At 41.7% G+C, this 24,918-nt stretch overlaps 1 protein-coding gene across 21 annotated transcripts in view; it reads right to left on the bottom strand.

Moving 5' to 3' along the window:
* DNAH9 (dynein axonemal heavy chain 9) overlaps window positions 1–24,918 on the bottom strand; it is a 422,325-nt gene that overhangs the window by 268,182 nt on the left and 129,225 nt on the right. For 20 of the 21 annotated variants that reach the window (XR_013535589.1, XR_013535590.1, XM_078373042.1 and 17 more), the window contains 4 exons: window positions 23,477–23,634; window positions 19,604–19,742; window positions 16,913–17,200; window positions 4,153–4,363 (listed from right to left, as the gene is read on the bottom strand). Coding sequence is in view for 19 of the 21 variants with exons in the window: in XM_078373042.1 (XP_078229168.1) it covers window positions 4,153–4,363; window positions 16,913–17,200; window positions 19,604–19,742; window positions 23,477–23,634 (796 nt within the window). In the remaining 2 variants the exon portion in view is untranslated. The remainder of the gene's footprint in view (window positions 1–4,152; window positions 4,364–16,912; window positions 17,201–19,603; window positions 19,743–23,476; window positions 23,635–24,918) is intronic. The other variant, XM_078373052.1, reaches the window with a different exon arrangement.

Below are 24,918 nucleotides of genomic sequence, written 5' to 3'. Positions count from 1 at the left end.
GTCAGGGAGCTTCTTGAGGAGACAGTCTGTACTTTATAGGAGCTCAATTGCTCAGCTATGAGCTCTGTTGTTCATTCAGGGCTGTTAGGCTGCTATGTTTAATTCTGCTGCAACAGAACTCATAAAAAAACCCCTTTTTTTCCTCTCATGCTCTGTCTGGTGGGGTTGGGGCTTTATTTTTGAGTGTCCGTTGCGCTGTCCTGCCCAGCTAGGAGGCAGTCTAGTCACTATTTGCCTGCCAAGGCTCCGCCGTGCTGGTGTGAGGTTCGCCCTGTTGCTGCAGGCTCTGCCCTTCTGCTGCGGTCTCCACCCTGGTGCCACGGGCTACGCCCTGCGGCGGGGTCTCTCTGTTGTAGCAGGTTGCCTCGGCAATGGCAGGCTGCGTCAGCAATGGGCGTATACCTCAGTAGGGGCTGATTGCCTTGGTAATGGCAGACGCCCTTCCCCCACAGAACTGCGCTTTCAGGGAACCTCCCCACCGGGAGCGTTTGGAATTGCCATTTTGTTTGTCCCACTGTGCTACCCCAAACGCTGTTTCCCTGAAATTTCCTGACCTGGCTCACTGTCCAAGTCCTGTTCAGTCTCAAGTTCAGCCCTCTCAAGTCTCACGTTGCCGGTTCAACCGGGCACCTGGACCAGTGCGCTTTGTGCAGAGCACTGTGGAGCGCTGCTGCACTACAGGGCGAGCCGCCGCTGCACCGGCTGCCAGCTACACCAGCCTAAACCTCTGCCTGGCATCCCATGTCTCTTTTATACCTGGGAATTTCCCCGTTCTGTGGGCAACAAAGATCTGTCTGCAAATGCGTCCCTGACTCACCCTCTCTGCGCATCCACTGAGAGCTTCAATCCTGGGTTGTTCTCACAGCGCCATCTTGAGTCCTCCCCGAGTTTTCTACTTCTTAATGAGGAAATTGTATTAAGTTATATTTTGCTAGGGGTTCATCTATTTAATTTTTCAAGTACATGTCATTAATTAAATATCTCCTGCTACTTTAGTCTTGTCTGTTAATTTCAAATTATATGTATATTTACCCTTTATTCCCCATTAATTACTCACACAATAGATGTATCTTATTGCTCTTTACAGAACCAGTATTTACATTTATTTATCTTTTATCTTTTTGTGTTCCTCCTAGTGACTAATTTCAGCATTTATCCATTCATTTTCCTTCATTTTCTTTGTGTTTAGTTTAAATAATTTCTTATGACAAATATCAACTTCTTTACTTCTAGCCTACCTTTTTTTTTTTTTTTTTTTTTTTTGAGATGGAGTTTCACTCTTGTTACCCAGGCTGGAGTGCAATGGTGAGATCTCAGCTCACCGCAACCTCCACCTCCTGGGTTCAGGCAATTCTCCTGCCTCAGCCTCCTGAGTAGCTTGGATTACAGGCACGCGCCACCATGCCCAGCTAATTTTTTTGTATTTTTAGTAGAGACGGGGTTTCACCATGTTGACCAGGATGGTCGCAATCTGTTGACCTCATGATCCACCTGCCTCGGCCTCCCAACTAGCCTACCTTTTATAATAAAGTGAGCTTAAAAAGTTTTCTCTTATAGGTTTTCTTGTATGACGTATTTTTTCATTGTGTCCTACACAGGTTGCAATTAAGTTTTCTTTTTATACAGGAATTAAAAGCATTTCTTGATTTGCAAGTAGTAAAATCATTTTTGGTGACTTCCTTGCTATTTTTTTCTAATTGTATTCCATTATCAGAGAATGTGAACTGTAAATTGATGCTGTTGAATTCATTATAGCTTTCTTTGTAGCCAATTATGTTTTTGATTTTTGGAAATGTTACATGAACCAACCAGGAAATAATTATTTTCTATTTATGGGATGAAAAGTTCTGTAACTTTATATTATATTGAGTTTAGTGATATAATTGCCAATTTCTTTATGTGTTTATTTTTCTGTTTACTGGAATTAATTTTGAAAATAAAAAACAAATAACAAATAAATAACATTAACATAACTTATTATATTTGTACTCTTTTAAAGTCCTCCTAATTTTTTTTTTTTTTTAAGACATGGCAGTCAATGTTGCCTAGGCTGGACTCAAACTCCTGGCCTCAAGTAGTCTTCCCATGTTGGTCTCTGAAAGCCCTGGGATTATAGGAATGAGCCACTGCAACTGGCCCCTAAACGATTTTAAGGCTATATTCCATTTACTTTGAAGTTATCTTGGTTAGTGAATACAGACTTGTGATTATTATATCTTCCTTGTCAATTTCCCCAAATTTAATGCCTAAATCCAATAAAATTTTAACTAGAATTCAGTTAAAATTTTAAAATTACATTATTGAACATATATTTAATATAAAAAAAGAAGTGCTAGAGAAGAGACAATTATAAAAGATTATTGAGGAGGGACTTACCTCAGTGGATATTACAATATGTTATAAAATGATTGTAACTGAAATAAAATGATATTAGTATAGGATTAAATAAACAGGTGAGTCAAACAGAATAGAAAGCCCAGAATCAGATCTCAATATACATATGGAATTTAATAAATGACAAGCTGGTATTTAAATTTAGAGAAAAAGGATAGTTTACTTAATAATTGGTGTAGTTGTAATCAATTATCCATCTGGAAGAAAATAAAGTTGATTTTGTACCTTACCTCATACTAAGCCTTAACATAGATTCCAGATGGATAAAAAATGTTAATGTAAAAGAGTCTTTTTTGACCAAATTTATGATACTATCTCAGCAGCTGAAGAGTTATAAACTAGTAGAAGTTCCAGATGCTAAAAAGACTAGACAGACATAATTTCCTTTGTTAAAAAGAGCATGGCAAAATAAAGTATATATAGACAAAGAATAGGTTGGAAAAACATTAGCAATGCATGTGACAGGTAAAGGGTTAATATCTTTGATATATAAAAACTCTTACAAACTGATAAAAAACAACAGGAAATAATAAAAGAGCAAATTACTAAGATTAATAATAAGAAAAGATACTAAGTCTCACTAACAGCAAAATAAAAATTACACTCTGGTTGTTAAATCCCTGTGTTCTACACTTCAGATGAAAGTTCCTAAATTAGAGAAATCCAGAGAATTTGACCCCATGTGGTCATTGAAACATCAGAAGGGAGCTGAGATTTCCTCATTTCAGAAGCCACATAGGTTTTAGAAAGAGGTCCTTATCAGCTCAGGGACCTCTCTTTTTTTCCATCAACTTTCTTTTCTGCTCTCTTCTAGTGCCAAAAGACCCTTGACAATGTCTACTGGTGATGTTTAGTTCTTTGAAGGTAAGGCTGAGATCAGCACCCAGCAAACACAGAATTGGGGTCCTCTGAATCACTGTAGAAGGGAATATGGTTCTGGGGGCCCTCCTGAGATTTAATGGAAAATCATCAGGGGCCTGGTGTGGCCACAAGGTTCTGTAGCACGCAGCTTCCCTATCACGGCTGGGGCAACACTGAATCAGGGAGTGGTGTCCTTTGTAGGAAGTCAGACTGCATCACTTCTTCGGTAATGAGCCATGGCTTCCCTACCCAACACATGCTTTGAGTCTACTGCCAGGAAGTGTTTTTTTTCTTTTTTTTTTTTGAGATGGAGTCTCACTCTGTCGCCAGGCTGGAGTGCAGTGGCACGATCTCAGCTCACTGCAATCTCCACCTCCTGGGTTCAAGTGATTCTCCTGCCTCAGCCTCCTGAGTAGCTGGGACTATAGGCACATGCAACCAAGCCCAGAAAATTTTTCTATTTTTAGTAGGGGCAGGGTTTCACCATGTCAGCAGGATGATCTAGATCTCATGACCTCGTGATCTGCCCATCTTGGCCACCCAAAGTGCTGGGAATACAGGCGTGAGCCACTGCACCCGGCCAGCAATGTGAACACTGCACCATGGCTCATGCTCCAGAATCAGTGAACTACAGCTGAATGTCTGCACTGCTTTATCCTCTTTAAAGGCACTCTCTAGAAGGAAGAAGTCCCCAAAGAGAAAGAACATCTGAAAAACTGAAGTTCCTCTCCAAGCCAAAATTGGTTTCTCCCTTTCTACTGGCCTTTTCATCACCTTCTGCAGTCCCAGACAGATCAGTCCAATGTTCTCTTCTGCAATTCACCCAACTGCATCCAAGTGCACCACAGGGACTCTGAGGATAGCAAAGACTTTCTCCTGGGAGAATCCCACACTTACCATCCTTCCATTCTCGCGTGGCTGGATTGATGATGCCAAAGAGCTCATCATTTGTGACTGCTTTGGGATTGAGGTCAGTCCAGACGGGGCGCCGTTTCATGATCTGATAGGTCTTGTGCAAGGACCTCAGAACCTGTGACTTGCCTGTACCAGTGCCACCCACCACGAATACAGAGTGCCGCACAGCCAGGAGCTCCTCCAGCTGGACCACCTGGGGAGGCAGGAAATTTAGCCAGTGGGACCAGCTTGTGACTCACCTCTATCCCAACTGCTCTCCTGTGAGCCCAGTTGGTATCTGAAGTGAGACCTGAAGTCAATAGAGGAAGAAGTATCCACCCCAAGAATGTGAGGAGGTCCGAAATATATGGGCAACATGATTCATTTGTTCACATATTCATCATTCATTTATATAATTATTAGTTACCAACCAAGTGCTACAGAGTGTGCCAGGTGAGGAGGATTCAGATGTGATCCTTCTGCCCTACGTGATCTTATAGTATGGTGAAGAAAGTCATGCTGACAAATTATTCTAAGGTAAGACAGTAAGTTCTATCTTAGAGGTATTTATATGATGCTGTGGAAATAGAGAAGGGAACAACTGATTTTGTACACATAAAGCAAACAAGAAAGGCTTCATAAAGGAGGGACATTTGAACAAGAGCTCCAGGGATGAATAGGAGTTTACCCAGAAGATAAGCAGGAAGGAAATTCCAGGCAGAGGCAGCAGTACAGACAAAGGCTTGCAGTGTGACAGAGTATGATGTGGTTGGTTGGCCATGTAGATTGGTAAGGCTGGACTCAGAAGTCCTGTGGGGACAATGGCGGCATGGAAGGTCTCATCACTCTTGCACTGGCTTGCCTCTAGGTGCAGCTTTCCACGCAGTTGCAGGAGCACACTTACTGGAATAAAAATCTGACCAGCCACTGCCTTCATTCTGTCCCATTCACTGTTCTCCATGGCTTTGGTGATGAAATACAAATCCTTAGATTGGTTCTTAAGGTCCTTTTGCAGTCTGGCCAACATCAGACTCCACTCTTATTTCTTATCCTGCAACACACAGAGTCCAGCCAGAGAACTACTTGGAGCTCTTAATTGGTGCTCTTTCCTGTTATCTGTTCCTTCTGTTCAGAAGTAACTTTTAGCCGGGTGAGGAGAGAGTTGGGAAGAACCTCCAAGGATGCTTCAGCTCAGATATGAATGAAAAAGAGTCAACCATGTGAAGGACAGCAGGAAAAGTCATCCAAGGTACAATAACCATGAGTGCAAAAGCCTTAAGTTCAGCATTTAGCTTAGAGGGCTGAAAGACCAGGGGTAAAAATGGGGGAGTGGCATGAGATGAGATAAAAGATGCAAGCAAGGGCCAGAGAGAGAGAGAGATGCAGAAATTGGTAGTTGGAATTTCATCCTAAGTATGATGGGAAGCATTTGGAGGGTTTTTTTAATACGGGTGAGTGGCTTTTTATTTTTATTTATTTATTTAACATTTTAAAATTATACTTTAAGTTCTGGGGTACATGTACAGATTATGCAGGTTTGTTACATAGGTACACACATGCCATGGTGGTTTGCTGCATCCATCCCCCTCATCATCTACATTAGGAATTTCTCCTAATGTTATCCCTCCCCAATCCACCCACCCCCTACTATCCCTTTCCTAGCCCCCCAACCCCATGGCAGGCCCCAGTATGTGATGTTCTCCTCCCTGTGTCCATGTGTTCTCATTTTTCAACACCCACTTATGAGTGAGAACCTGTGGTATTGGGCTTTCTGTTCTTGTGCCAGTTTGCTGAGAATGATGGTTCCCAGCTTCATCCATGTGCCTGCAAAGGACATGAACTCATCCTTTTTTATGACTGCATAGTATTCCATGGTTTATATGTGCCACATTTTCTTATCCAGTCTATCATTAATGGGTATTTGGGTTGGTTCCAAGTTTCTGCTATTGTGAAGAGTGCCACGATAAACATACATGTGCATGTCTTTATAATGGAATGATTTCTAATCCTTTGGTTACATACCCAGGAATGGGATTGCTGAGTCAAATGGTATTTCTATTTCTAGATCCTTGAAGGATTGCCACACTGTATTCCACAATGGTTGAACTAATTTACACTCCCACCAACAATGTAAAAGCATTCCTATTTCTCCATGTCCTCTCCAGCATCTGTTGTCTCCTGATTTTTAATGATTGTCATTCTAACTGGCCTGAGATGGTATCTCAATGTGGTTTTGATTTGCATTTCTCTAATGACCAGTGATGATGAGCTTTTTAAAACGTGTTTGTTGGCTGCATACATGCCTTCTTTTGAGAAATGTATATTCATGTCTTTTGCCCACTTTTTGATGGGGATCTTTTTTTCTTGTAAATTTGTTTAAGTTCTTTGTAGATTCTGGATATTTGTCAGATGGATAGATTGCAAATTTTTTCCCCCATTTTGCTTTAATGAGTTTCTTTTGCTATTAAGTTTAATTAATAGCAAAAGAAGCTTTCTAACAGGTCTCCTCATCTGAAAGGGTGTGCCTTCCAGTTTTATCCTTCAATACCATGAGCCAGCTCAGCTGTAGTGCCACTCAGGTGGCACTGAAGGAACTGAGAGGCAGACATCCAGACAGAACAGTAAAGTGGGTCTATCCAGGGGGCCAACAGCCTACTGAGCTGAGAGCCTCAGGGGCTGACAGCATTCCAGGCTGAAGGCTGAAGGTCTTAAGTTTAATTAGATCCCATTTGTCTATTTTGGTTTTTGTTACCATTGCTTTTGGTAGTTAGTCATAAAGTCCTTGCCTATGCCTATGTCCTGAATGGCATTGCTTAGGTTTTCTAGTGTTTCTATGGTGTTAGGTCTTATGTTTAAATCTTTAATCCATCTGGAGTTAGTTTTTGTGTAAGATGTAAGGAAGGGATCAAGTTTCAGCTTTCTGCTTATGGCTAGCCAGTTTTCCCAACACCATTTATTAAATAGAAAATCCTTTCCCCATTGCTTGTTTTTGTCAGGTTTGTCAAAGAGGAGATGGTTGTAGATGTGTGGTGTTACTTCTGAGGACTCTGTTCCATTCCATTGGTCTATATCTCTGTTTTGGTACCAGAACCATGCTGTTTTGATTACCACAGCTTTGTAGTAGAGTTTGAAGTCAGGTAATGTGATGCTTCCAGCTTTTTTTTTTTTTGGCTTAGGAATGTCTTGGCTATGCAGGCTCTCTTTTTGTGTACTTGGAGGTTTTAAGCATGAAATTGACCTGAGGTCACTGCATTGGGAAAGGAAGGGAAGGGAAGGGAGGGAGGGGAGGGGAGGGAGGGGAGGTTAGGGAGGGAAGGGGAGGGGAGGGAGAGGGGAAAGAAGGAGCAAGAAAGCAAGAAAAAAGAAATACAAAAGGGAGGAAAGAGGAGGAAGAGGGAAAGGAAGAGGGAGATGGTGTTCTGGCTCCTGAATGGAGACTGTATTATATTCATAGACTTTTGTTTGTTTGTGTACATAAACAAGGGATTTAACAGAGATGCCCTACTCAATACAGGAAAGATTTAAAATTGCTTTCTAGATCCATCATCTTTTCCTTTTTTACTTCAACAACTTTAGTGAGACATATTTTGTGAACCATAACATTCACCCTTTAAAGTGTACAACTGAATGACTTTTAGTCTCTTCACATAGTTGTGGAACTATCAGTACTATCCGATTTTAGAACATTTTCATCACCCTAACAGAAAACCCCATACCCATTAGCAGTCAATCCCCACTCCCACCTTACCTCTGTCCTATGCACCCCCTGGTCTACTACTTTCTGCCTCTAAAGAGTTGTCTGTTCTGTACATTTTATATAAACAGAATCATATAATATGTGGTATTCTGTGACTGGTTCATTTTGACTTAGAATGATGTTTCCAGTCATGTTGTGGAATGTATAAACATTGTATTTCTCTTCTTCCCCAAGCTTTATTAAGGTATAATTGACAAATAACTATTGCATATATTTATGGTGTATAATATGATGTTTTGATACATGTATACATTGTGACATGATTAAATCAAAGTAATTAACATATGTATCACCTTACATATGTATCACTTTCTTGTGCTAAGAATGTTTAAGGTCTACTCTCATCGCAATTTTCAAGTATGCAATAATCTTTTTAATTATAGTCATCATGCTGTACAGTGGATCTCCAGAACTTATTCACATGTTTAACTGTAACTTTATACAACCCTTACAGACAAACCCAAAATAGTATTTGACCAAACATCTGGGCACTCTGTGGCCAAATTTACATGTAAAACAAACCATCATAGTCCCCATAACCTAGAAGTTCGATAAAATACAGAAGAGCTTTCAGCTCATTACTGTATTCTTGCTTTGAATAAGTTCACTTTTCTTAAAGTTCTCTTTTCTCCAAGACTACTGACTCCTTGCTCTAATTTGAACTGAGTGCTTTTTAGGCCTGCTAACAGCTGTCATTTCAGGATTTTTTTTCTCAATTCTTGAATTTTTTGAATCTCACAATATTTTTCTTGTTTTTCAATCTTGTTTTGCTGTAGTATCTCCTTAAGTAACTTATTTAAAAAGGGTATATAAGAAGTAACATTTATAAATCTGTAAATAGCATGAATGATAATTTGGTTGTACAGAATTCTAGTCTTGGAATCATTTCCCTTAAGTTGAAGGAATGGTTTTCTTGTTCTCTAGTAACCAGTTTAGCTGATAAGAGATTCTGAGTTCCTCCTGAATTTCATTCCTTTCCTGGAGCACTAGTTGATATGGTTTAGCTTTCTTTATGTCTCCACTCAAATCTTGAATTGTAATCCCCATGTGTCTGAGGGAAGTGACTGGATCACGGGGGCGGTTTCCCCTATGCTGTTTTTGTGATAGTGAGTGAGTTCTCATTAGATCTGATGGTTTTATAACTGGCATGGTGCAGGGAGGAGGTGTAGTGTGCAGAACAGAGCATGGAGTCTGAACTTAGACTTCATTTCAAGCCCCCACCCCTCCACCTGATTTGTAGTAGAACGTTATTTAAATAGAGCTGTGATAAATGTTACAAAGGAGAATGCACTGTACAAGAAACACAAAGAGTGAGAGGACTCAAGATGGCGTTGTGAGAACAACCCAGGATTGGCGCTCGCGTTGAATCCGCAAACGGTGAGTCAGAGCTGCATTTACAGACTGATCTTTGTTGCCCACAGAACGGGGAAACTCCCAAGTATAAAAAGACACGGGACGCCAGGCAGTAGGTCTGCCTGGCGAAGCCAGCAGCCGGGGTGGCGGCGGCCGGCCCTACCCAGCAATCCCCACAGGGCGCACGTGTCCAGGTGCCCTGTTGAACCGGCAACCTGAGACTTGAGAGGGCTGGACTTGAGACTGAACGAGACTTGGACAGTAGCCCAGCCCAGGGGATTGCAGGGACAGATCGTTTGGGATACCCAGTGGGACGAACAAAACCGCGATTTCAAACTATCCCGAGCAGACGGTCCGAGATGCTCTGTGGGGGAGGGGCACCCACCACTACCGAGGCAACCCGCCCCAACTGAGATACACGCCCACTGCTGACGCAGCCAGCCGTTGCCGAGGCAACCCGCCCCAACTGAGATACACGCCCACTGCTGACGCAGCCAGCCGTTGCCGAGGCAACCCGTCCCTACTGAGATACACGCCCACTGCTGACGCAGCCTGCCGTTGCTGAGGCAACACGCTACAACGAAGAGATTCCGCCGCAGGGCGTGGCGGAGACCACAGCAGAGCCTGCAGGAACAGGGTGAATCACACAACAGCAGGGCGGAGCCTCGGCAGCCAAACAGTGGCTAGTCTGCCTTCTAGCTGGGCAGGACACCTCATCGAACATCCAAAAATAAAGCCCAAGCCCCTCAACACAGAGCATTTGAGAAAAAAAAAAAAAAAGGGGTTTTTTAATGAGCTCTGTTGCAGCAGAATCAAACATAGCAGCCTAACAGCCCTGAATGAACAACAGAGCGCACAGCTCAGCAATTAAGCCCGTATAAAGTACAAACTGTCTCCTCAAGCAGCTCCCTGACCCCTCTATATCCAAAAGACTGACATTAGGCAGGCATCATCCTGGGACAAAGATAGCAGAAAAAGAAACTGGTAGCATCCCTCGCTGTGCCACAGCTGCTAGAGGTGCACCCCAGACAAGCAGGGTCTGGAGCGGACCTCAGCAGTCATACAGCAAAGGGGCTAGACTGGTAGAAGGAAAACCAAGCAACAGAAATACTTCATCATCAACATTCCGGGTGTCCACTCAGAGACCCAATCAAAAAGTCAGCAACTACGCAAACGACCAGCGGACAAATCCACAAAGATGGGAAGAAACCAGCGCAAAAAGGAGGAAAACACCCGAAACCAGAACACCTCGCCTCCTAGAAAGGACCAAAATTCCTCACCAGCAAGGGAACAAAGCTGGACGGAGAATGACTGTGACAAAATGACGGAATTAGACTTCAGAAGATGGATAATGAGAAACTTTTGTGAGCTAAAAGATCATGTATTAAATCAATGCAAAGAAACTAAGAACCTTGAAAAAAGATTTGAAAAAAGATTCGAGGAAATGATAACAAGAATGGATAACTTAGAGAGGAATATGAATGAATTAAAGGAGCTGAAAAACACAATATGAGAACTTCGCGAAGCAAACACAAGTTTCAATAGCCGAATTGACCAAGCAGAAGAAAGAATATCTGAAGTCAAAGACCAACTCAATGAAATAAAACGAGAAACCAAGATCAGAGAAAAAAGCGCAAAAAGAAATGAACAAAGTCTCCAAGAAATGTGGGACTATGTGAAAAGACCTAACCTACGTTTGATAGGTGTACCAGAAGGGGACAAAGAGAATGAATCCAAGCTGGAAAATACTCTTCAGGACTGCAGGAAAATTTCCCCCACCTAGCAAGACAGGCCAACACTCAATTGCAGGAAATACAGAGAACACCACAAAGATATTCCGCAAGAAGAGCAACCCCAAGGCACATAATCGTCAGATTCAACAGGGTTGAAATAAAGGAGAGAATACTAAGGGCAGCCAGAAAGAAAGGTCGGGTCACCCACAAAGGGAAGCCCATCAGACTCACAGCAGATCTCTCGGCAGAAACACTACAAGCCAGAAGAGAGTGGGGGCCAATATTCAACATTCTTAAAGAAAAGAACTTTCAACCCAGAATTTCATATCCAGCCAAACTGAGCTTCAGAAGTGAAGGAAAAATAAAATCCTTTGCGAACAAGCAAGTACTCAGAGATTTTGTCACCACCAGGCCTGCTTTACAAGAGCTCCTGAAAGAGGCACTACACATAGAAAGGATCAACCAGTACCAGCCATTCCAAAATCACACTGAATGCTAAAGAGCATCAACATAATAAAGAATCTACAACAACTAACAGGCAAAACAGCCACTTAGCATCAAAATGGCAGTATCAAATTCACACATAACAATATTAACCCTAAATGTAAATGGACTAAATGCACCAATGAAAAGACACAGACTGGCAAATTGGATAAAAATCCAAAACCCATCAGTGTGCTGTATCCAGGAAACCCATCTCACATGCAAGGATACACAAAGGCTCAAAATAAAGGGATGGAGGAAGATTTACCAAGCTAATGGAAAGCAAAAAAAAGCAGGAGTTGCAATTCTCATCTCTGATAAAATAGACTTTAAAGGCAACAAAGATCAAAAGAGACAGAGAAGGCCATTACATAATGGTAAAAGGATCAATACAACAAGAAGAGCTAACGATCCTAAACATATATGGACCCAATGCAGGAGCACCCAGATACATAAGGCAAGTTCTTAATGACTTACAAAAGGACTTAGACTCCCACACAATAATAGTGGGAGACTTTAACACTCCACTGTCAATACTAGACAGATCAACCAGACAGAAAATCAACAAGGATATCCAGGGCTTGAACTCAGACTTGGAGCAAGCAAACCTGATAGACATTTACAGAACTCTCCACCCCAAATCCACAGAATACACATTCTTCTCAGCACCACATCACACCTACTCTAAAATTGAACACATAATTGGAAGTAAAGCACTGCTCAACAAATGCAAAACAACTGAAATCATAACAAACAGCCTCTCAGACCATAGTGCAATCAAGTTAGAACTCAGAATTCAGAAACCGACCCAGAACCGCACAGCTTCATGGAAACTGAACAACTGGCTCTTGAATGTTGACTGGGTAAACAACGAAATGAAGGCAGAAATAAAGAAGTTCTTCGAAACCAATGAGAACGAAGACACAACGTGCCAGAACCTCTGGGACACATTTAAAGCAGTCTCTAGAGGAAAGTATATAGCAATAAGTGCCCATATGAGGAGAACGGAGAGATCCAAAATTGACACCCTATCGTCAAAATTGAAAGAGCTAGAGGAGCAAGATCAAAAAAACTCAAAACCCAGCAGAAGACAAGAAATAACTAAGATCAGAGCTGAGCTGAAGGAGATTGAGACACGAAAAACCCTTCAAAAAATCAATAAATCCAAGAGCTGGTTTTTTGAAAAGATCAACAAAATAGACAGACCACTAGCCAGATTGATTAAAAATAAAAGAGAGAACAACCAAATAGATGCAATAAAAAATGATAAAGGGGAAATCACCACAGATTCCACAGAAATTCAAACCATCATCAGAGAATATTACAAACAACTCTATGCACATAAACTAGTAAACCTGGAAGAAATGGATAAATTCCTGGACTCCTGTGTCCTCCCAAGCCTAAACCAGGAGGAAGCTGAAACTATGAATCGACCAATAACAAGGTCTGAAGTTGAGGCAGCAATTAAGAGCCTACCAGACAAAAAAAGCCCAGGTCCAGACGGGTTCACAGCCGAATTCTACCAGACACACAAGGAGGAGCTGGTACCATTCCTTCTAAAACTATTTCAAACAATCCAAAAAGAGGGAATCCTTCCCAAATCATTTTATAAGACCAACATCATCCTGATACCAAAACCCGGCAGAGACCCAACGAGAAAAGAAAACTTCAGGCCAATATCCATGATGAACATAGATGCAAAAATCTTCAATAAAATATTGGCAAGTCGATTGCAACAGCAAATAAAAAAACTTATTCATCATGATCAAGTAGGATTCATGCCAGGGATGCAAGGCTGGTTCAACATACGCAAGTCTATCAACGTAATTCACCACATAAACAGAACCAAAAACAAAAACCACATGATTATCTCAATTGACACAGAGAAGGCATTTGACAAAATTCAACAGCCCTTTATGCTAAAAACCCTCAATAAACTCGGTATCGATGGAACGTATCTCAAAGTAATAAAAGCTATTTATGACAAACCAACAGCCAATATCATACTTAATGGGCAAAAACTGGAAGCATTCCCTTTAAAATCTGGCACTAGACAAGGATGCCCTCTCTCACCACTCCTATTCAATATAGTACTGGAAGTTCTAGCCAGAGCAATCAGGCAAGAAAAAGAAATAAAGGGTATTCAAATAGGAAAGGTGGAAGCCAAATTGTCTCTATTTGCAGACGACATGATAGTATACCTAGAAGACCCCATTGCCTCAGCCCAAAAACTCCTGAAACTGATAAGCAACTTCAGCAAAGTCTCAGGATATAAAATCAATGTGCAAAAATCACAAGCATTCCTCTACACCAATAACAGACTTAAAGAAAGCCAAATCAAGAGTGAACTGCCATTCGCAATTGCTACAAAAAGAATAAAATACCTTGGAATACAACTCACAAGGAACGTAAGGGACCTCTTCAAGGAAAACTACAAACCACTGCTCAACGAAATCAGAGAGGACACAAACAGATGGAGAAACATTCCATGTTCATGGTTAGGAAGAATTAACATCGTGAAAATGGCCATACTGCCCAAAGTAATTTACAGAATCAACGCTATCCCCATCAAGCTACCATTGACTTTCTTCACAGAACTGGAAAAAACCACCATGAACTTCATATGGAACCAAAAGAGAGCCCACATAGCCAAGTCAATTCTAAGCAAAAAGAACACAGCGGGGGGCATCACACTACCGGATTTCAAACTATACTACAAGGCTACAGTAATCAAAACAGCATGGTACTGGTACCAAAACAGAGATATAGACCAATGGAACAAAACAGAGGCACCGGAGGTAACACAACATACATACAACTATACAATCTTTGATAAACCCGACAAAAACAAGCAATGGGGAAAGGATTCCATGTTTAACAAGTGATATTGGGAAAACTGGCTAGCCATGTGCAGAAAGCAGAAACTGGACCCCTTCCTGACACCTTACACTAAAATTAACTCCAGATGGATTAAAGACTTAAACATAAGACCTGGCACCATAAAAACCCTAGAAGGAAATCTAGGCAAAACCATCCAGGACATAGGAGTAGGCAAGGACTTCATGAACAAAACACCAAAAGCATTGGCAACAAAAGCCAAAATAGACAAATGGGACCTAATGAAACTCCACAGCTTCTGCACGGCAAAAGAAACAGTCACTAGAGTGGATCGGCAACCAACAGAATGGGAAAAAATTTTTGCAGTCTACCCATCTGACAAAGGGCTGATATCCAGAATTTACAAAGAACTCAAACAGATTTACAGGAAAAAAACAAACAAGCCCATTCAAAAGTGGGCAAAGGATATGAACAGATACTTTACGAAAGAAGACATATATGAGGCCAACAATCATATGAAAAAATGCTCATCGTCACTGGTCATCAGAGAGATGCAAATCAAAACCATATTGAGATACCATCTCACGCCAGTTAGAATGGCGATCATTAAAAAATCTGGAGACAACAGATGCTGGAGAGGATGTGGAGAAAAAGGAACACTTTTACACTGTTGGTGGGAGTGTAAATTAGTTCAACCATTGTGGAAGACAGTGTGGCGATTCCTCAGGGCCTTAGAAATAGAAATTCCATTTGACCCAGCAATCCCATTACTGGGTATATATCCAAAAGACTATAAATCGTTCTACTATAAGGACACATGTACACGAATGTTCATTGCAGCAGTGTTTACAATAGCAAAGACCTGGAATCAACCCAAATGCCCATTGATAATAGACTGGATTGGAAAAATGTGGCACATATACACCATGAAATATTATGCAGCAATCAGAATGATGAGTTTGTGTCATTTGTAGGGACATGGATGAATCTGGAAAACATCATCCTCAGCAAACTGACACAAGAACAGAAAATGAAACACCACATATTCTCACTCATAGGTGGGTGATGAAAAATGAGAACACATGGACACAGAAAGGGGAGTACTAAACAGTGGGTTCTATTGGGGGGAAAAGGGGAGGGCCAGTGGGAGGGGGAGGTGGGGAGGGATAGCCTGGGGAGAAATGCCAAATGTGGGTGAAGGGGAGAAGAAAAGCAAAGCACACTGCCATGTGTGTACCTACGCAACTGTCTTGCATGCTCTGCTCATGTACCCCAAAACCTATAATGCAATAAAAAATTAAAAAAAAAAAAAAAGAAACACAAAGAGTGTCTGCAGCTTTTTCTTTCCCCTGCACTCCTTCTCTCTCTTTTCCTGCTGTCTTGTGAGGAAGGTACTTGCTTCTCCTTTGCCTTCTGCCATCATTCTAAGTTTCCTGAGGTCTCCCCAGCACTATAGAACTGTGGGTCAATTAAAGTTGTTTCCTAACTACCCAGTCTCTGGTATTTCTTTATAGCAGTGTGAGAATGGACTAATACACTTGTACTACTTCCTCACTCAACTAGGAGACTTATACTTTTCTCTTGACTCGACTTCTGAAATTCCATGATGATATGTCAATGATCCATTCAAAGTCGTCAGTTCTGTCTTTCCAATGTTGATACATGTCTTTCCAGCTCTAGTTAGCTTTCTGATCTTTTTCTAGAATTCTTACTGGTAACATGTTGGATAATCTAAATTGATCCTCTGTATATCATCTAGCTTCTCATACTTTTTGCCTCTGCCTTTGTGTGCATGCATGAATATTTTACCATATGAAGACACATAATACATAATGTGTCTGTTTATAGCTTTATCCTGGGAGGGTGCCTTTGACTTTATCTTTCCATCCTTTCACTGAATTTTGAATGCCATCAATGACACAATTTTACATTTAAAAGAGGTCTTTATAATTCTCTGATAGTGCTTTTTGTATTTACAATGGCATCTAATTCTTGTTTGATGGATATCATTTTCATTATTTCTTTCAAAGATGTTAATTAAAATTTTAAAAATGTTCTCTTTGTTATTTTCACTGGTCGTTTTTAGTGTGTGTGTGTGTCTGTGTCTGTCTGTCTCTCTGTCTGTTCATCTGTCTTTATCTCACATGTTGTTGGGTTTCTCCAGTACCTGGTAAGCCTCAAGTTTAAATGAGTTGCTGCGCTGTGTTGTCTAGGAGATGGAGAGGGGTGTTCTCCTCTGCTAGTCTCTATCCAGGGTAGTAGAATTGAGTGGAGGCTCTTTAGATGTGGCCAGACCTTGGCCTCTGTGTTTGTCCTTCCATTTGTGCATGAGTGAGCAGAGAGTTGGCATTCAGGCCAAGGTACCCCAAATAGACTGAAAAGGTCTATAAAGTAAAGATCCTCCAACTTTCCCCTATATTCCCCACCATGCATTCCACATTGTGCGTCTTCAGTGAAGAGCTGCTGAAATGAATTATTACTAACTAGATACATATTTGTACATCTGAAACAACCCTTTGGATTATGGATAAAGGATAACTCACTGTACAGGAAAATAAGTAAGAGATAGAGAAATCCTGGAAGGAAAAACCACATGTACCTTGAGCACAAAGTTGTCCTCAGCCTGGAGCTTCAGATCCACTATCGCCTTCCTAACCAGAGCTTCAAAGTTGGGGTCTCTCCTCCGGGGGACATCCAGGGCAGGAAAGAGGTCCCCAATCAGGCCCATGAATATGGGCATGTCATCTGTGACAATCTTGGGGATGTTGAAGTCCCGCAAAGAGCGCATCAGGACTTGGTCCTCAGGCCGGTCAGGGTCTCCTCGCTTCAGGGATCCTGCCACCACCAGCACAGACTTGATGGCTCGCAGGCCCCAGTCGTAGTGATCCTGTGGGCAGTGTTAGACCAAAGTGGCAGAGAGACAGGACACCATGTGCTGCGGTGAGTGTCTGCAGAATCACTGATAGCCTATCAACATTAGGTCACTTCTGAAGCCTGGCAGACACATGGGAAGTGATGAATGACTTAGAAAATCATGTTCCCAGAATCCTAGTTCTTGGTCTAACACTGGCTACTTTTCCAGTGGTGATGACAGCAGGGCAGACACAGAACATACAAGTGATACAGGGGGCAGAAAGACCAAACAGAACCATTCTCAAACCTCTCTGGCTACTCTTTGCACACAGGTAGAATTGGAAGGGCTGTCAAGGAGGAAGCCCCGTTAGCTCTTAGAAATGGTGGAAGCTGAGCTTACATGTGCCACCTTGGAGGTCTTCACAGTCTATGGGAAAAGAGGTTTAAAAATAGCTCCTTAAAGTGGGTTCTATTAAAGACAAACCCCGTGGTCACAGTGCTGTAAGTAGGGTCCGTGGGAAAGTGGACCACACTGCTGATGCCAGGCTTCAGGCAGCATGGCGTGGGAAGGAGCTGCAGCATGCAGAACAGAGCATGCAGTATAAACTCAGAAAGACTTCTGTTCAAGCCCCACCTCCTCCACTTGATTTGTAGCAGACTGTTATTTAATTAGAGCTGTGGTAAATGCTACCAAGGAAAAATGCAATGTGCAATGAAGACAAAGAACATAGTGGCTGTACTGAGGATATGGATCAGACTTCCCTAAGGAGATGGCATTAAGAAGACCCTGAAGGAGTAGAATTCAGTCAGGCACAGATGAGAAAGAACTGCAGTCAAGGCAAGTGAGAACAGGATATCCACAGGCTCAGGTAAGAAGACAATCAAAAGAACTCTAAAAAGATCAATGGCCGGGTGCGGTGGTTTACGCTTGTAATCCCAGCACTTTGGGAGGCTGAGCTGGGTGGATCACCTGAGGTCAGGAGTTTGAGACAACATGGTGAAACTCCGTCACTACTAAAAATACAAAAATCAGCCTGTGTGGTGGCACACGCCTGGAATCCTAGCTATTCAGGAGCCTGAGACAGGAGAATTGACTTGAACCCAGGAGGCGGATGTTGCAGTGAGTCGAGATCACGTCACTGCACTCCAACCTGGGTGACAGAGTAAGACTCTGTCTCAAAAAAAAAAAAAAAAAAAAAAATCAATGGAGATGGAGCATCACATGACAGGGAGAGAGTTGTGAGCTGCTGCTGAGGGTAAGGGTAAGAACACCCTTCAGTCTTTAGCAAAGAGTGATAAGGACATTGGTCTCTATCCTAAGACCAGTGAGGAGCATTTTTAAATAATCACTCTAGCAAGTGGCTAAAGCACAGATCCAAGGAATTAGAATAAAGGTAGAAAAGCTAGTAGAAAGGTAGTTGCAATAGTTTAAGCAAAAGATATGGGTGTTTGGAACACAAGTGGTAGCAATGAGTAGAGGAAGGAAAAGAGACTTATTTGAGAAATATCCAGAACACAGAATCATTAAGGGGTCATTTAAAATTATATCTAGGACCATGGAAGAGGAAACAGTTCAGGGTAATTCCCAGGGTCCTAGAGTTAGCAAATGAGTAAATGAGGGGTCAATGTAGAAGCTGGAGAGACAAGCGAAGCTTGGGCTGAGAGCTAACAGAGATCAGCTTTAGACGTGCTGAGCTGGAGGAGCTTTTTAAACACTCGGGGGAGCTGTCGTACAGACCATTGAATGCACAGGTCTGGCCTAGAGGTCAATGTTGGGGAAGAACCTAGAGAGAGGATACAATGAGAAAAGAAGTATGAGGAAAATAGGATTTTCTGCATCTTGGACTGACTTCACAGGACTGAGAGAGCCTGTGCTACGGCAGTAAAGGTGATCGAAACACGATAATCCCAAAGCTCATGGAGGACAGCACAGGGAAGCTTGGCCATTGATCCTTGATGAAAAGAAATTCTCTGTTCAAGGCGGAAACCTTGCAGGTACTTGGTCATGTTTTGCTAAGGTGCAATATTCTATGAATTTCCTCCTGTCTTAGTGGGAAGCTACAGGTAACAATGAGAAGCTTAAAGCTGGTTAACACCTAACCTGCTTCCCTACCCGTCCCCATCTAAGTCCCTTCAGGTACAGACCATTTACTCCAGGGATTTTTCTTGGCCACTGTAATGTCTCTCATGGGACACTGGTGTCTGTGAGGTGTTGCTAAGTATTCTATTAAAAAATGGAGTTTTGAGGTTAATTTTGAAAAATGCAGAGCTAAAAATTGAACATAAATCTTTATTGTTAAACTGTTCACAGCTTTTGATATGCTTAATGGGCACAGTGACTCTCTATGAGAAAGCTCGAGTATGTTTTCCCAATACATTTGTTCCAGAACCTTTCCAGAGCTGGGGCTATTGCATGGTGCTTGGTTGTCCAGCCTACCTGTTTGGAGAGAAGCTCTTTGCACAACTGATAAAGAGTGATGAACTTTCTGGCTAATGACCGGGCTTCAATGAATCCTTCTGCCACCAGCATGATTTCGCAGATCAACTCAAAGTCTGGAACCACCATTGCACAAGGCCTGAGTACAGGGAGACAGAAAGCCTAGTCAGTTTCCCAAGTACAGTGTTGAAGAGGAGACTGCAAGAAAATAGATACTGGCCAAGATCACACATGGAGGCATCTGTGAGTACAAAAACTCATGGAAGGACCTGAGCCATTATTTCATCTAAGATGTTCAATTTATTCTACGTGCTGCTGCAGTTAGCATGAAGACTCAACTTAGAGATGAGTTAACTAAGGATAAAGAGAATGAAGTCTCCTCCCCAAGGTGATGGATACTGTTAGCAGGCAGGTGCAGACTTGGAGCTGCCACTCAAGTCTTGTGACTTGAATTCAGTGTGTCTTACACAAGGGATGGATTAGTCAAGCAAGTTGTCTAGAATAGATTTGAGGCTTAGAAAAAGGAATTGAGTTTCTCTACATATCTATGAGAAACTGAGAGTTCCCCTATTCTTCATCTTCAAAATGGGTGTCTCCTCTGAGCCTAGACACCCAGGGCTTATCCTGTACTTACTTGAATACGAATGTAAATTTCTCATGATGAGGTGTAAAGTATGTATTAAGTTGGTACAAAAGCAATTGTGGGTTTTTTGTTTTGCCATTACTTTCAAGAAACTGAGAGTTCCCCTATTCTTTATCCTCAGAATGTGTGCCTCCTCTAAGTTTAGACACCCAGGGCTTATCCTGTGCTTGTTTGAATACAAATGTAAATTTCTCACAATGAGGTCTAAAGTATGTATTAAGTTGCTGCAAAAGTGATTGCGGTTTTTGCCATTGAAAGTAATGGCAAAAACCCCAATTACAGTTGCACCAAGCTCATACTTATTAACCCTACTTTGACACAGAATGGCATATACAATAATACAGAAAGGGATTTATAGAAGGCTTTGTTGTGATTTTTTTTTTCCTCTGGCACTAAAAACATTTGCTTTTAAAATTACATTTTATTAATTTGTTAGATATGTAATAGGAGCCTAAGGTTGTTACATATCTTCAATTGCATTTTCCCTACACTAATACGACATTTTCAAAAACATTTCATTCAAGCACATTTTTTTCTTGAAATGTTTTACATTCTATTCAAATTCAAAGGAGCAACCAAATACTTAAATTCTTATAATTATTTTGCAACCTGAACATAAGGGTAAATATACATTTGTATAACAGAACACTATGTGGTCATGAAAAAATAGTGATGTTAAAGAAAAATTATACAATGACACAAGGAAACATTAGTTAATGAAGTAGGATACTAAAGTAACTAAGATACTATATAGAGTCTGATCCCAATTTTGAAAAAGAAATACTCTACTGATAGAGTATTGAAAAGAAAAATGCCAAATGGTTACACTGATGGTCCCTGGATGACAGGACTGGGGACAGGGAGGAGCAGAGGCTCTGGGTTCAAACTCTGCATTCTGTCACTTACTAGCGGGTTCACTAGCTAATCACTAGTAACTATGGTTACTGCCCTGAGGAGTTTGCTGAATGCATCTGTTTTCTCACTGGATATTGGAGAAACTAGTACTATCCACTTCGTAGGGTCTTTGAAATAATTAAATGTAAAAGTAGATGTCTGTACTTACTATTTTGAAAAATATTTATTTCCATATTTCAGTCCATGGATATATGTTATGGACTGAATCTTGTGTGCTCCCAAAATGCAATGTGATGCTATTTGGAGATGGGGCCTTTGGGAGGTCGTTAGGTTATGAGGGTGGAGCACTCATGAATGGGATTAATGCCCTTTTAAGAAGAGGCTGGAACTAGGATACAGCAAGAAGGTGGCCGCCTGCAACCTGGAAGAGTGCCCTCACCAGAGCCTGACCATGCTGGCACTGTGCTCTTGAACTTTCAGTCTCTAGAACTGTGCGAAACGTCTGCTGTTCAGGACACCCAGACTGTGGTGTTTTTATTATAGCAGGCTGAACTGGCAAAGGGAATTCCATTAAGCAAAAAAATTCATCACAAATAAAAAAGGTAAAGAATTCTTATCTGGGTGATACCTACTTCTATAATCATTTGTAACACAAGGCTGATTTAATAAATACTTTGTAGAAACAAACTGCTAACAATGCAGTATTCTGTAGCTCCTGCTTAGACAGCTTGCTGGCATTCCAACAGCTCTTGGTTAACACAGGGACCCAGCTGAAGAAGAACAAGCCCACATCACTCCAGCGACACAGAATTTGCTACGACTGAGAGAGTGAAGTACTCAGGGAGCTGCCCAGTGACCTCCTACACCTCAGGAAATCCAATAAAGTGTTGACAGCCTCCCCGGATAGACAGTACTGTATTTCTCAGTATAAAAATGAGACAAAACAGCTCTATCATAGTTCCCCACAGTCTCTTTCTCTTAACTAAAAGTTCAGTAAGCAGGTTGAGCACACTGGCTCACACCTGTAATCCCAGCATCCTGAGGTCGGGAGTTAAAGACCAGCCTGACAAATATGGAGAAACCCTGTCTCTAATAAAAATACAAAAAATTGGCTGGGTGTGGTGGCATATGCCTGTAATCCCAGCTACTCAGGAGGCTGAGTAGGAGGATCAGTTGAACCTGGCAGGTGGAGGTTGCAGTGACCTGAGATTGTGCCATTGCACTTTAGCCTGGGCAACAAGAGGGAAACTCTGCTCAAAAAAAAAAAAAAAAAGTTCAGTAAGTGGAAAATCAGAAGACTTGAAGCATTCTTCAGTTTTCTCTTTGTTGGGCCAACTTCTCTTTTCTGGAGAAAGAATGCAGCCTCCAGCTCCTGCTAGAAAATATATTTGTGTTTTCTTATCAAAATAAAGAAGATTTTAAAATATGGCAATGTCCGTTGGTGGCAAGGGTGAAATAAAAGAGGTGTTCTCATGCGTCATTATGAGGAGGGTAATTTGGTACTACTCTTTTTAGAAAGCAATTTGGCAATGTGTATCAAGAGCCTTAAAAATATTTCTACCCATTAACACAGTAATTCCATTTCTGGGAAGCTAGCCAAGGAAAATAATCACACATACAGAAAAAAAGATTTATATACAAAGATGTACATTACAGCATTATACATAAATTTATTTTAAATGTTAGAAAGTCTTAATATTTAACCATGGGGGACTAGTTAATTACATTGAAAACCATGCACTTAGAAAAATATGCAGCTATGAAGTGAGATTTATCAAATATATCTATTAGAAGACAATCTTTATGATATGATTATGATAGAGTATGAAATGAAAAAACAAAAACTATGTAGACTGCAAATGTAGACCATGTATGGATTTAAAATATGTGTAAAGAACACAATTAAGCAGAAAGCAATTTTACTGCATTAAAGACACTAAAGATGGTTGTTCAGAATCTACTTTTCTGGCCAGGCATGGTGGCTCGAGCTTGTAATCCCAGAAATTTGGGAGACTGAGGTAGGTGGATCATGAGGTCAGGAGGTTGAGACCATTTCTGTTAACATGGTGAAACCCTATCTCTAGTAAAAATACAAAAAATTAGCCAGGCATGGTATCATGCGCCTGTAGTTCCAGCTACTCAGGAGGCTGAGGCAGGAGAATCGCTTGAACCTAGGAGGCAGAGGTTGCAGTGAGCCGAGATCACGCCACTGCACTCCAGCCTGGGAAACAGAGCTAGACTCCATCTAAAAAACAAAATCTACTTTTCTAAATGTTCCAAATTTTCTGTAAAATACATGTCACACATTTTAAGTGGAAAAAACGATAAAAAAATTATCTTTTGGGGCTTTTCCATGGGGCAAAACTGAAACTCACCTGAAGAGAGCCTTGAGGTTCTCCGGCAGCTCTGTGCGGCCGGCATAGCCTGGATTCATGGTGATGAAGATACCAACAGAAGGATTCAGGTTGATCTCTTCCCCAAGAAAGCTGAACCGCTGCTTCTTATCTCTAATTGCATCTTGAATGCTTTTTACCTGGTGAACCAATCAATCAGTGAGAAATTCCCCAGTTGCATTTCAGTGGAGGGATCATAACTAAAGCTGGGAATCCACAGTCCCACACAACACGAAGAGTGTTCTGTGACCCCTTTCACTGAAACATAGGCATGATGACCACACCCCAGATTCTTTACTGATGGGCCCTGGCTGCATGTCTAAAAGAAATCTGACCACTGCAGGACACAATGGCTTACGCCTATAATCCCAGCACTTTGGGTGGCTGAGGTGGGCAGATCAGTGAAGGTCAAAAGTTCAAGACCAGCCTGGCCAACATGGTGAAATCCTGCCTCTGCTAAAAATACAAAAATTAGCCAGGCACAGTGGTGCGCATCTGTAATCCCAGCTACTCAGGAGGCTGAGGCAGGATAACTGTTTGAACCACGGAGGTGGGGGTTGCAGTGAACTGAGATAGCACTACTGCACTCCAGCCTGGGTGATAGAGCAAGAGTCCATCTCAAAACACAAACAAAAACACCCTAAAACGCGCGCGCACACACACACACACACACACACACACACAATCTGGCTGCCCACATCCATATTTATGACATGGTGGGTAAGAAAATGAGAGTGGGTAAGCAAACAGGTGTGTAACTCCTTGAATGTGGGTTCTCTCTGTGGTAATAGCTGAAATGTATTAGGGCTGACCACTGGCCGGATACAGTTCTGACCACTTCTTATGTGTTAACTCATTTAAGCTTCATCATGCTTTGAGGGGGGCACTTTAATTATGTCATCTCTATTTCTGATAAAACAGAATGGAAACATGGTGAGATGGAAGCATTTGCCCCAAATCGCACAGGTACTAATTGGGACATCAGGATTTGAATCCAGGCAAATGGATCCCGGAGCCTGTGCTTTCAGGTATTGCAAGACGGTGAGGATGCTATAGCCACCTGCTGAGCTTGTTCTAAGTAAATGAAGTAAAGTCCATGACGTACATAGCCTACAGAAAACAAAGGCTTAGAAATACCAGCTGACATGAGGGATATCAATGTGCCATCCTGATGGCAACTGTGGTCCCTGTCTTGGTTTAACTCCTCAAAGCCACCCAGACTATACCTCCAGAACAGGTGGCCCTTTACGGATGGAGCAAAGGTAGGCTGGGTCAGATCCAGAGGGCTGTTAGTGTTTTTCTAAAGAGAGCAGACTTTTTCTTAAACATAGTCTGGAGTCAGAGAAGGATTTACCTTGACTCTTGACCCAGTCAGATCTATCTTCTAAATGACTCTCTAGCAGTGGGAGGAAAGGCAGAAGTGA

This window comes from Callithrix jacchus, chromosome 5, assembly GCF_049354715.1.
Source record: "Callithrix jacchus isolate 240 chromosome 5, calJac240_pri, whole genome shotgun sequence".
NCBI lineage: Eukaryota > Metazoa > Chordata > Mammalia > Primates > Cebidae > Callithrix > Callithrix jacchus.
Note: the sequence above shows the minus strand (reverse complement) of the source record. Positions and strands in the feature narration are given on the sequence as shown.